The following is a 12814-nucleotide window of genomic DNA, read 5'->3' as shown; positions in this document are numbered from 1 at the left end:
GGCACCCGAGAGCCAATGTAACCCAGTTGAATGTTGGTCCTGAATATCATTTCCCTCAAATAGATAACACTTCTGTCTCTCCTGATGTGCATTATCAGAAAATGCAACAAGCTACAAATCCAGGCCATCCACTCATTCTACAAACCACTGCTGCAAGTGAAGAAAATCTTCACTTTACAGTCTAATAGGATACTGCTAAATGGGAGACCTTATTGAGGTACAACATGTAGCCTGATATAAAAGGTAAATACTGTAGAAGCTGGAAACTTGAAATAAAAACAATAAATACTGGAAATATTCAACAAATCAGGCAGCATCTGTGGAGAGAGAAAAACAGAATTAACCAGGTCAATGATCTTTCATTAGAACTAAGAAAAGTATTAAATGTGTCATGTCAGAGTCCCTTTAAGAAAAGTGTGTTTTATCAAATGGCTGCAGAGATGTCATTGTGTGGGTGGAGCTAGAATGTGATTCTGCTTTTTACTTTCGTTTTGAGCTGGAAGCTCTTTTTGGCTCTATGTTTTCGTTTTGCTTTCAGTTGGAGAGCTGCATTCAAACCAAGCAGATGTATACTGGTGTCTCTTTGTATGTTAAACAAGGTGTTTAGATCACTTGATAATTTAAAAGTGAACTGTTCTCTGGAGAGAATTCAAACCTACTGTCTTTGTTAAAAAGTGTTTTGGCTTATGCATGTTGTTAGGAAAGTTACTAAGGGTTACCTATAGAGTGCTGTAACTTTTGGGAGGTTATCAGTGTTGGTACTTGGTAAGATGTTTACTGTGTGTTTATAAAATGTTAACTGGATTCATAGAATAAACATTGTTTTAGTTCAAACATACTTTAGATCTCTGTTGCATCACACCTGTAAAGTGGGCCCTTGTGCTCCCCATAACCAAAATCTATTCCAAGTTGTGGGTCAGGTGAACTCCATGATATACTTTGGTGTTCTCTAACCCCTGGCCCATAATAAATGTATTAGATTTCAAGTAAGTGAAAAAGGGGAAGGTGAGAAATAGAACACAAGGGAAGGTCTTTGATGAGGTGGAGGACAGTAGTGATTAAATGACGAGAATATTGATGGCGCAGGGTCAAAGGGAGGACAAAGGCTGGGATTTTCTGGCGTTGTTGTGGCAGAACCCGTCACGAGAGATTCAGCAGTTCAGCCATAAGTCCATTGACTTTCAGCAGGACCAGACGATCCCGATAGTGGACAGGGCTGTTAAATCCCCCCCAAAAGATGTATCTGGAGGAGATGTGAATGGCAGAACGATGAACAACTGTTGGCCAAACAACATACTCTTTGTAATACTGATGTAACTCTATGCAGAAGTTGGTTGGCATGTGAGATGGCTTTGCAGAAAATGCTCCTAACTCTGCAGAGCAAACCATAGTCGCACAGTGTCAGCCGTATCAGCAGTAAAATGAGTGTAAAACCAAAACCTGCAAATAGAAAGAAAAAATGGGGCATAGATCCTGGATGAAGTTGTTGAACTCAGCATTGGAATATCAGAAGGCAGTAAAGTGCCATGGCTAAAGATGAGCTGCTGTTCCCCAAGCTTATGTTAAGCTTCATTGGAGCACTGCAGGAGATCAAGGACAGAAATATCAGTGTGAGAACAAGATGGTGAGTTAAAATTACAGCTTGGGATCATGTAGATGTTCTGCAAAGGGATCACCCAATCTGCTTTTTCTCTCCCCAATGTAGGGCAGACCGTGTTGAGCAGTGAATAGGGCATACTAATGTGAAAGAAGTACATTTAAATAGAAGAAGCGTTTGGGGAATTGAACAGTGAGGAGAGAGGAGGTAAATGGGCAAGTGTTGCACCTCTTGCACTTTATAGAAAGGTAGAAGAGAAGAGAGGTGGAGCAAGGTGATATGAATTGAACAGGCCCTTTGGAATTCTGTATGGGGAGAGCAATGGAAGATATGTTTGTAGCAGGGCCACACTTCGGATGGTGGTGGATGACCCATTGAATATGGAGGCAGGAGGAGTGGAAGGTGAGCTCAAGATGAAAATGATTGTAATTAAGGAAGGAAGGGAGGGAGGAAGGGACAAGGATGAAAGCAAAATTCTGTAAAATGGTATGGACACAGTATGGGGGGGAGCTGGTGGTTAGTCCTTGGTTGAGGAAAAAGGATGATATATCAGAAGTACCTTTATGGAAGGTTGCGTCATCAGAACAAATATCAATTATATATATATATATATATGATGGTGTTGGACAATTGAAACCCACAATGTTATTTTAAATTAAACTATGAAAGTAGAAAGTTAAATTAAATGAATGCAAAAACTTAAGTTAGGACGAACCTCTTTACTCAAAGAGCTAAATATTTGGTGTAACCTGCCAGACAGGTGGTCAAGACAAAAATGCGAGCAATGTTCGAAATGCATTTGAATACTCAGGTGGGAGAGCTGTTGTAGGTACTAGAGAAATTTGTTTTGAAGGACTGAATTCTTTTTGTTATATCCTTGCAGTATGCCAATGTTGTCATTACATACAAAGCTTAAAGTTTATCGTGGTTTGAGGCTCAAATTTGTTCTCACTCTTGGTTCTCTTTTCAAGGTTAGAAACCTTGGGAATTTCACATTTTCCTAATCCTTTTTAATCTAGTGTTTTCAATTTGAAATACCAGTAATATTGTTTCTTAGATATAAACCTATGCAGAAGTTGGATGGAATGGGAGATGGCTTCGCAGGAAGTGGCCAACAGGTTCCTAACTCTGCAGAGCAAACCATTGTAGCACAGAGTCAACATCATCAGCAGTTCCTTGGTAAGCTCCACTGAGTTATTTCAATAAACTTTTAATGTTGATTATCATTTGCAGCTTTCAAGGTATATGTGCAAATAAAATACTCTGCAAATAAAATTTCTAAATTAGGGAAAGATAAAGAACCAGGTGCAAATATTTGGAGTGATGTGCCCAAAATGATGAACAAGGGAGCAGCACCATTAGCAACTGCCTTCTGCTCAGCACATGCCACTCCACAGGACAGAAGGGATGGACACAGAGATTCAACTCAAAGGAGATTATATCCCCACCACAGGGTCTACAAGATCAAACTCTGCAACATAACAGAGAACGTGGTTTTGGAGGCTCGGACTTTTGCAGCAAGTCTTTGCTGAAATTTGGAGCTTCCTGAAACAAGATCTCCTGCCATGAGAGCCAAGTGGACATGCATATCCAGTCGCCATCAAAGTCACCATAGCTCTGAATTTCTTCACCCTCTGGTCCCCTTCACAATCTGCTACTCATCATTCTGTTCCCCAGGTGACCAATGCCATCTTTACCAAGGCCATCACACTTGCCCACTTTGGTAATGATATGGGCAGACAGGTATAGAAAGTTCTCACTTTTGCTGCAGTGGCTGGATTCCCATAGATATAGGGAGTAATGCACTGCGTCAGCTGAGCGCCCCCAGATCAACCAGCAGTCTTTGACAATCACAAGGGATTCCACTCCATTAATATTCAACTTATGTTACCACGGGACGATTTTCATGTGTGTTTATGTACGATGTCCTAGAAGAACATAAGAAACAGTGGAGTAGACAATTTGGCTCTTTGAGGCTGCTCCACTGTTCACCAAGATCATGGCTGATCTTTTACTCAAATTTACCTTCTTACACTATCCTTCCAGCCCTTAATTCCAAAGTACCCAATAATCTATCAACTGATGTCTTGAACATAGTCAACTATTAAGGCCCACAGATCTCTGGGGTTGAGAATTCCAAAGATTCACAACCATTTGAGTGAAAAGCTGTCCCCTTATCATTGTTCTCAATGGATAACCTCTTATTATGAGACTGTAAAACTATATTCTAGTTTCCCCAGCCCATATAGGACGAACCTTAATTGCACTCTATCTAGGTCAGGTTAAGGGGACCAAAGCTACACATTGTACTCCAGGTATGACCTCGTCAATGCCCTGTGCAATTATAATAAGATTTCTTTACTTACATACTCAAATCCCTTTGTAACAAAAGCTAACATATTATTGCTTCCCTAATTGCTTTCTGTATCTGCATATTAACTTTCCGTGATTCATGTACAAGGACACCCAAGACCTCTGCAGGCAAAAACTTTCCTGTTGCTCACCATTCCAAAAACCTACCTATAACTTTTGGATAACTTTTCACCATGTTATATTTCATTTTCCACGTTCTTACCCACTCACCGAACTTGTCTATATCATTCTGCTCCCTCATTCTATTCTCCTCACCACTTGCAGTACCTAATTTTGTATTGTCAACAAACTTGTCACTAATATGTCAATGACACAATATGACTCGATGGGCTGAATGGCCTCCTTTTGCACTGTGAATTCTATGATAATCTATGATGTCAAAACACTAACAATTCTTTTTGAATATTTCTTAACTAATCCACTCTTATATTGTTTTCTTTTTACTTCTTGTTCTACTTCTTGTTTACTATCACGTTCTTGGACCTCCTAAATTCCTTTCAATTCTCAGGCTTACTACTCTTTGGCAATATTATATATCCCTTCCTTTGATCTAATACTACCTTTAACTTCCCTTGTTAATCGCGGTTGAATTTCTTCATGTGGGGGTTTGTGCCTTAAAGGAATGTACAGTTGTTGCCAATCATGGGCGCGATTTAGCGGCCTCGTCGCGCTCAACTTGGTGTCAGGACAAGGCCATTCAATCTCGTGAGAGGCCTCGCGTGAGATTTGCGAAGCTAAAAGTGCCTTGCGAGATTTAATGAAATCTCACGAGAGGTTGCAATCAGGATCTAAATCTGCATATTTAAATGAGCCATTAGGATCATTAAAATATGCGTTAGCAGGATTCTCCTGGCACCTGGGACCAAACAGTCACAGGCAGACTTTGCCAGAACACCGTTTAGTACTGGTTTTCACAAACTTGGACCTGTCGTAATTGCACCTGGGAGGGTCTCCCAGGACATTAGACACCCCCGCGTGGTTGGGGACAGGGCAGGGTGGTTCCTTGGCACTCCTGCTGCATCTGGGCACCATAGCACTGCCAGCCTGACATCCTGGCGGTGCCATCGTTGCCTGGCTGGCAGGGACACTACCTGGGTGCCAGGCTGGCAGTGCCAAGGTGCCCAGGTGACACATTGACACTGTCAGGAATTGGGGGTGGAGTGGGGATGAGTGGTTGTTCCCATGGACGCCTCCCCAAGGATGGATGGGGGGCGGGGGTGGAAAATAGGGGGGGGGGCTGAAAGTGGGGAGGGGGGGGGGGAGATCGGAGCAGCCTTCCAAAATGGCGCCCTGATCTGCGAGGAGCTTTTCCAGCTGGGCTCGCCAGCAGGAAATGACTCAAGTGCGGCCTCCGCAGAAACTCCCCGAGACCAAAGTGCCGTTGAATAGCTGCAGCCGCCGAGAAACACCCTGCTAAATTTGCCCAAAACCGACATAGATTTTTTTCCCATTGAATTGCACCCATGTGTTTTTTTTAAATGCTAGCCATTGTGTTTATTGTCACATTTTGTAATGTATATGCCCATCTATCTTGGCCAACTTGCCCCTCATATCTATGTAATTTGCTTTGTTCATATTTAATACCTTAGTTTTGACATAACTAACTCGCTTTCAAACTCTGCATAAAGTTCTATCATACTATGGTCACTCTTCTCCAGAAGTCATGTTGGTTTGTTTTCACCATTGCTTCTTCCCTTGCTTTCTTCAAGCCATCCTCATTCCACGTCTCAATGATTTCTACCCATCCAATTTTTCACCTTGTTCTTCTGTTTATACCCTCAGTGTTCCTTCAACTGTTGCCAGAATAAAGCTGTTAGATCTTTATTTTCAGTATACTTACTTGGCTGTAGAATACATAGAATCCCTACAGTGCAGGGATTAGGCCCATCGAGTCTGCAATGACCCTCTGAAAGAGCACCCTTCCTAGGCCCACTCCCTGGTCCTTGGTCCTTTTCCCATATCCCCACTTAACCTGCACATCTTTGGACTGTGGTATGATACTGGAGCACCCGGAGGAAACCCACACAGATTCGGGGAGACATGCAAACTCCACATAGACAGTCACCCAAGGCCAGAATTGAACACGGGTCCCTGGTGCTGTGAGGCAGTAGTGATAGCCACTGTGCTGCACTATCTTTCTATCTGTAACTGTACTTAACCCTTTTGATTCATAAACATCTACTCATGATCTAACCCACTCATTTGTCTTTCTGTCCATTCAACTGATTCTGAGCATCCTCCGTCTTACTCTCATTTCAAAAGTTGTTATCCTCCTCTCATCTTCTTTCTTCCAAGTGCAACTCTCAGATTCATAGAGTTCAATACTCCACACTAGTAAGTATACTGGGCCTCTTAACTATATACGAGGTTGTTCGTAAGCTTCCTCACTGCACAAGATCAGATCCAAAATGACCATTTCCTAAAAAATAAAAATAAAAGCAAAATACCTACGATGCTGGAAATCTAAAATTAAAATCAGAAAGAGCTCAAATAAGTTCAGACCTGGCAGCATCTGTGGAGAGCATCTGTTGGCGGAACGGTGGCACAATGGTTAGCACTGCTGCCTCACCGATCCATGGTCCCAGGTTTAATTCCAGCCTCGGGTGACTGTCTGTGGAGTTTGCACTTTCTCCCCGTGTCTGCGTGGGTTTCCTCCCACTGTCCAAAGATGTGCACGTTAGGTGGATTGGTCATGATAAATTGCCCCTCAGCATCAAAAAGGTTCGGTGGAGTTACTGGGTTACGATGATGGGATGGAGATATGGGCTTAAGTTAGGGTGCTCTTTCCAAGTGCCGGTGCAGACTCGATGGGTCAGATGGCCTCCTTCTGCACTGTAGAGATTCTATGAAACAGAATTAATGTTCAGAGGCCAGGGCGGCACGGTAGCACAGTGGTTAGCACTGTTGCTTCTCAGCGCCAGGGTCCATGTGTTCGATTCCCGGCTTGGGTCACTGTCTGTGTGGAGTTTGCACATTCTCCCTGTGTCTGCGTGGGTTTCCTCCGGCTGCTCTGGTTTCCTCCTACAAGTCCCGAAAGACGTGCTGTTAGGTGAATTGGACATTCTGAATTCTCCCTCAGTGTACCCGAACAGGGGCCAGAGTGTGGCGACTCGGGGATTTTCACAGTAACTTCATTGCAGTGTTAATGAAAGTCGACTTGTGACAATAATAAAGATTACTATTATATAACCCTTTACAGAACTGAAGAGCTACAGAAATTCATTGAATTATACAGTTGGAAAGGCGGGTGGGGCAGAATGGAAGGTGAGAGATAGGGCAAAGAACATAAGACATAAACCAAAAAGGGTGTTAATGGTGGCATTAGGGACTGAAGAACGGCTAATAATAGCATTAAGATAAGGTGCGATCTATCTGCCTCAATGCGCCCGACTCCACTCGGGAGAGGCCTCTCGCAAGATTTACCGGCCCCATCATGCCTTGCAAAATCTCATTGGAGCTCGCGAGGTATCGCGATCTGGATTCCGTCCATTGAGGTCGAGCCGAGATTTGCATATTCAAGTGAGCAGTTAGTCTCACTTGAATATATCTACGCCGGATCTACCCAGCGCCTGGAGCCTAACTGCCTCGCCTCGGGTATTCCGAGCGGGCACCATTTATCACTGGTTTCCACAAACATGGACCAGGTGTACCGACAGATGGGGTGTCTCCCAGGTGATATGGGGCCTCTGGGTGGCTGGGCTCTGGGCAGGGTGATATCCTGGCACCTGCGATGCCACCACTGTGGCACTGCCACCTGGGCATCCTGGCAGGGCCACCTGGGTGGCATCCTAGCAGTTCCTGGATGCCCAGTGTCACTGCCCGGCTGGCGGGGGCACTGCCAAGGTAACATATTGCCCGTTCCGGTTATTGGGCCTGGGGGTGTCCTGTCCTTATTAAGTGAGTTGCGGGGGGGCTCGATGACCACCTTATTGGTGAGTTGGGGCGATGGGGGTCCATGAGGTTGGAAGCTGTGGAGGGAAGCTCAGCACCATCCAGTGCAAAACAGTCTGCTTGATTGGCACCCCATCCACCACCTTCAGCATCCATTCCTCCACCACCGATGCACAGTGGCAGCAGTGTTCACCATCTAGAACATAGAACATACAGTGCAGAAGGAGGCCATTCGGCCCATCGAGTCTGCACCGACCCACTTAAGCCCTGACTTCCACTTTATCCCCGTAACCCAATAACACCTCCTAACCTTTTTGGACACTAAGGGCAATTTATCATGGCCAATCAACCTAACCTGCATGTCTTTGGACTACATCTACAAGATGCACTGCAGCAACTCAGCAAGGTTCCTTCAAAAGTATCTTCCAAACCACGAACTCTACCACCTAGAAGGACAAGGGCAGAAGATACAGGGAACACTACAACCTGGAAGTTCCCCTCCAAGCCACACACCATTCTGACTTAGAACTATTTGACCATTCCTTCACTGTCGCTGAGTCAAAATCATGGAACTCCCTTCCTAACAAAACTGTGGAGGTACCTACAACATTGGGATTGGCAATAAATGCTGGAGGTCTTGTGGCACAGTGGGTAGTGACCCTGCCTCTGAGCCCAGAGGTTCCTGGTTCAAGTCCCACCCCAGGACTTGACGACCAAGGAAGGTGCGTTCACAGCGCAGCCAAACAGCTTGAACATCAAATTGCAAATCCTTCCAACACACCAATGGCAGGGCGGTAAGCGTAAGAGGGACTCCTGGTCAGCCACACTTGATGTGAAGTGGCGCATCTCGAGTTGTAATCCTCTGGCGACAGACTAGTGACCTGTTCCAGTAATAACTAGCTATGGAAACAGATGAAAGTCTGCCTTAGTGCACCAACAGGTATGGGAAGAGATTTGGAATGGAATAAATGCTGGCCTAGCCAGCAATGCCCACATTGCTGGTTGCTGGTTGCAGGGGCTGGTTTAGCACACTGGGCTAAATCGCTGGCTTTTAAAGCAGACCAAGGCAGGCCAGCAGCACGGTTCAATTCCCGTACCAGCCTCCCTGAACAGGCGCCGGAATGTGGCAACTAGGGGCTTTTCACAGTAACTTCATTTGAAGCCTACTTGTGACAATAAGCGATTTTCATTTTCATTTTTTCATTTCACATCTGTGAAGGAATTTTAACCAAAGCACCTCGGGACAACCCAAAATGCTTTTCTGAAGTGTGAGTTGAAAGATAAATGTTAGCAAGGACATCCACGGGAACTGCCATGAAATAGTGCCATAGGATATTTTACAGTCACCGAAGAGGACAGGCATGGCCTCAATTTAACATTTCCGCCTTCCTGAATGTAACACTCCCTCAGTATTGCACTAGAAATACCACCCTTCTACCTCAGAAGGGAGTGTGCTACTACCTGAACCACAATTGACCACCTATTTCAACTATCTCCAACAGAGATCATTGTTTCCCAAGAGTGTTTTTTAACAACAACAACTTATATTTATAATGCACCTTTAACATAATAAAATGTCCCAAGATTCTTCACAGAAGCATTATAAAACAATATATGACACCAAGCATCATATGCAGATATTAGGGCAGATGACCAAAAGCTTGGTCAGAGAAGTAAGATAAAAGAATCTCTTAAAGGAGAAAAGCGAGGTTAGGAGAGGTTTGAGGCCTAGGCAACTGAAGCTTCTGCCACCCACACGGTGGAACAATTAAAATTGAAGATGCACTCAAGGCCAGAATTAGAGGAGCACAGACATCTTGGAGAATTGTGGTGCTGTGGAAGATTAGAGAATTAGGGATGGGCACGGTCATGGAAACAAGGATGAGAACGTTTAAATCAATATGTTGCTTGATTGGGAGCTAATATAGGTCAGTGAACACAGGGGTGATAGGGGAACAGTACTTGGGTGTGAGTTAAGATACAGCAGAATTTTGGATGACCTCTGGTTTACGGAGGGTAAATTATGGAAGACCAGTCTGAAGTATGTTGGGATAGCCAAGTCTAGAGGTAGCAAAGACATGAATGAGAGTTTCATCAGCAAATGAGCTGAGACCAGGCAATGTCAGGAAATGTTAGAGAGGTAGAAATAGGCAGTCCTACTGATGGCGTGAATATAAGATTGGAAGCTCACCTCGGAGTCAAATGTGACACCAAATTTGCGAAGAGACTGATTTAATCACGGACAGTTGCCAAGGAAAAGCCTGGGGTCAGTAGATAGGGATTAGTGTTTGGTACAGGGACCAAAAACAACGCCAATTCAGTCTTTACGATATTTAAAGTATTTTGTGCTGCTGTCATGGCACAGCACAGTTCTGTTAGAAATACTATAATGTGAAGATTGGTGAGACAGGATTTGCATGCTGTTAGTTCACTTCTGCATTTGAATCCAGAACCAATTCATGGAGTTTCTGTCTCTACAACAATTTCTGTCTCTATAACAATATGAAGATGGTGAGGTTAAGTCAAATGGTTGAGGCACATTAGAAGAAGCTTTAAACTGTAACTGAGTATACTGTGATTGTAATATGTTTATTTACCATCACAGATATTCAGCACTTTTGTGACCCCAAATAATTACCCAGAGTCTGAAAAATATATCATTCCTATTTACTGTAACACAATTTTAAAGTTAATTAAAAGATTGTGCTTCATTTATCAATTTTGCATTTATAGTAAATTTATCTTTATTCAACTCTCACACACTCTCGGTGTTTACAAATTATACTGCGCTGTTATTTCCTGGCTTTGCAGTCAGTTCAAATCAGCTATACAAAACCAACATGGGGAAAATTTGTAAGCATGCATGCAGGTAAGGACCTAACCTCTTTTTAAAAATTATTTTATTTGAACTGATTTATAATTATTGTAATTTAGGGATTTTTATTTTTTAAACAAGTGAACCTCTCTTCCTTTCTCATTATCTCTTACCATCTCTTCTGTTTTGAAGCTATTCCTTGGAATAGGCACATTCCAACATTGCTAGCACCTCTGCTGTATCCCACAAAGTAGCCATTTTCCCTGTATGAACTTTGACTAAGTGTCGGCAAACTATTTTACCATGCAATATTCCGCAGCTAAGCCCAGTCCAATGCTTACCCATCATTCACACATGTGCACTTTGCAGCAGGGATCAATGATTTCTGAAAGGGCGTGGGAAACATTTTTTTCCCTCCCAAGCCCCAGAAATACTGAGACCAATCCAAGTGAAGATAGCACTGCAATACTCGTTATGCAACTTAGCACAGAAAAGATAATGAACATGAAAACTTAATGGTGATTTAGCTGAGTATCACACCAGAACTCGCCACATTTGCATAATGGAAGTAAAAGCTAACCTTTTCATTCCTCATTCTGTTATGTTCATATTCACATCATTAATTCTGTTGATTTAGTGTTCCAATCAAAAGATTTTTTTCTGGATGAAGGAAGATTCAAATTCACACTGTGTATGTGTAAATGTATGTATCTGCACTCCCAAGACCATAAATCTTGGATTCTCAGTAAACTACAACTGTCCATCCTGGTGCTGTTCGATAAATTAGGCATAAATAAGCATCGAGAGGTCCAGTGTTTTGGAGCCATGTACTCATTTCATCTCAGCATTGAGATCAGAAGATACAGACATTAATTGGGCGTGATTTACCGGCCTCATTGTACCCAATTGGTGATGCACGAGGCCGCTGAATCTCGCAAGAGGCCTCTCACGTGATTCGCGACACTTGAAACGTCTTGCAAGATTCCATTGAATCTCGCGAGATGTTGCGAACTGGATCTCGCCCTCGCTCGGCGGGATCCAGATTACCATATTTAAATGATCCATTAGGCAAATTTAAATATGTCTGCGCCTGATTCATCCAGTGCCTGGGAAAAAAACGGCCACGCCTGGGAGACTTTGCTAGGACACCGTTTAGTACTGGTCGACGAAAACGTGGATCAGGGTGTAACGGCACCTGGTGGGTCTCCCAGACCATTCTAGACCCTGGAAGAGGTAAGTTGGGGGGATCCGGAGGCCGCAGTGAGATCCTTGAGGGGGGTTGAAAGATTAGGGCAGCCTTTAAAAATGGCGTCACGATCCGCAAGTCATCTTCCTGACCTGGCAAGTTGAGTTCATCAATGCAGGAAATTATGTAAGCGCAGCCTCGACGGGGCGTTCACTGCCAAGGCCAAAAAATCCCTAGCAAAGTGCTATTGAGTAGCGGGGTCTTTCCCAGCGCTGCAGGCACCGGGAAACCCTCCACTAAACGCGCCCAAAACGGGACCCTGTTTTTGTCCTGTTGAATCGCACCATGGTGATGAAATACACATAGAAAATATCAATACAAAAGCAAAATAGTGTGGGTTCTGGCAATCTGAAATATTGAGGTTTTAACGAAGAATTAAGATTAGCACACCAGAGTGTGTGTTGCATGACATACTCTCAGCAGGTCAGGCAGAATCTGCGCAGCGAGAAACAAAGTTAACATTTCAGCTCAATGACCTTTCATCAGAACTGGATGAAAATTAGAACTGTACAAGGTCTTAAGCCACAGAGGCAAAAAAAAGTGAGACGAGGAGGAGAAAACAAAGGAGAAACTATGTGGTAGGGTGGAAGGAGGGAGAGATTAAGGAGGGATGATGGATGGTGCAAGGCAAAAGGAGATAACAAGAGATAAGTAAGGAACCAAAAGATAAGCCTAGAGACGATGTAAGAGGGGATACCAAAATCATTACAAACAGTTGCTGGCTGGAAAAATGGAAGTCATAGATATGATCTTGAATTGTTGAACTCAATATTGAGTTAAAAAAGATGCGATGCTGTTCCTTGAGTTTCATTGAAATAGTGTAGGAAGCTGATCGTGTGTGTTTAGTGATTTGTTGGGCAATGAATTCATGTGTTATTCTAATCAAAGGAAA

At 43.5% G+C, this 12814-nt stretch overlaps 1 protein-coding gene across 10 annotated transcripts in view; it reads left to right on the top strand.

The window, feature by feature from the left end:
• The window catches only part of rfx3 (regulatory factor X, 3 (influences HLA class II expression)), a 667766-nt gene that overhangs the window by 503584 nt on the left and 151368 nt on the right, over window positions 1–12814 (top strand). For all 10 annotated transcript variants that reach the window (XM_072516895.1, XM_072516900.1, XM_072516898.1 and 7 more), the window contains one exon: window positions 2655–2776. In XM_072516895.1, coding sequence (XP_072372996.1) covers window positions 2655–2776 — 122 coding nt within the window. The remainder of the gene's footprint in view (window positions 1–2654; window positions 2777–12814) is intronic.

This window comes from Scyliorhinus torazame, chromosome 9, assembly GCF_047496885.1.
Source record: "Scyliorhinus torazame isolate Kashiwa2021f chromosome 9, sScyTor2.1, whole genome shotgun sequence".
Classification (NCBI taxonomy): domain Eukaryota; kingdom Metazoa; phylum Chordata; class Chondrichthyes; order Carcharhiniformes; family Scyliorhinidae; genus Scyliorhinus; species Scyliorhinus torazame.
The sequence above is the reverse complement of the archived record's forward strand: the minus strand, read 5'-3'. Positions and strand labels throughout refer to the sequence as shown.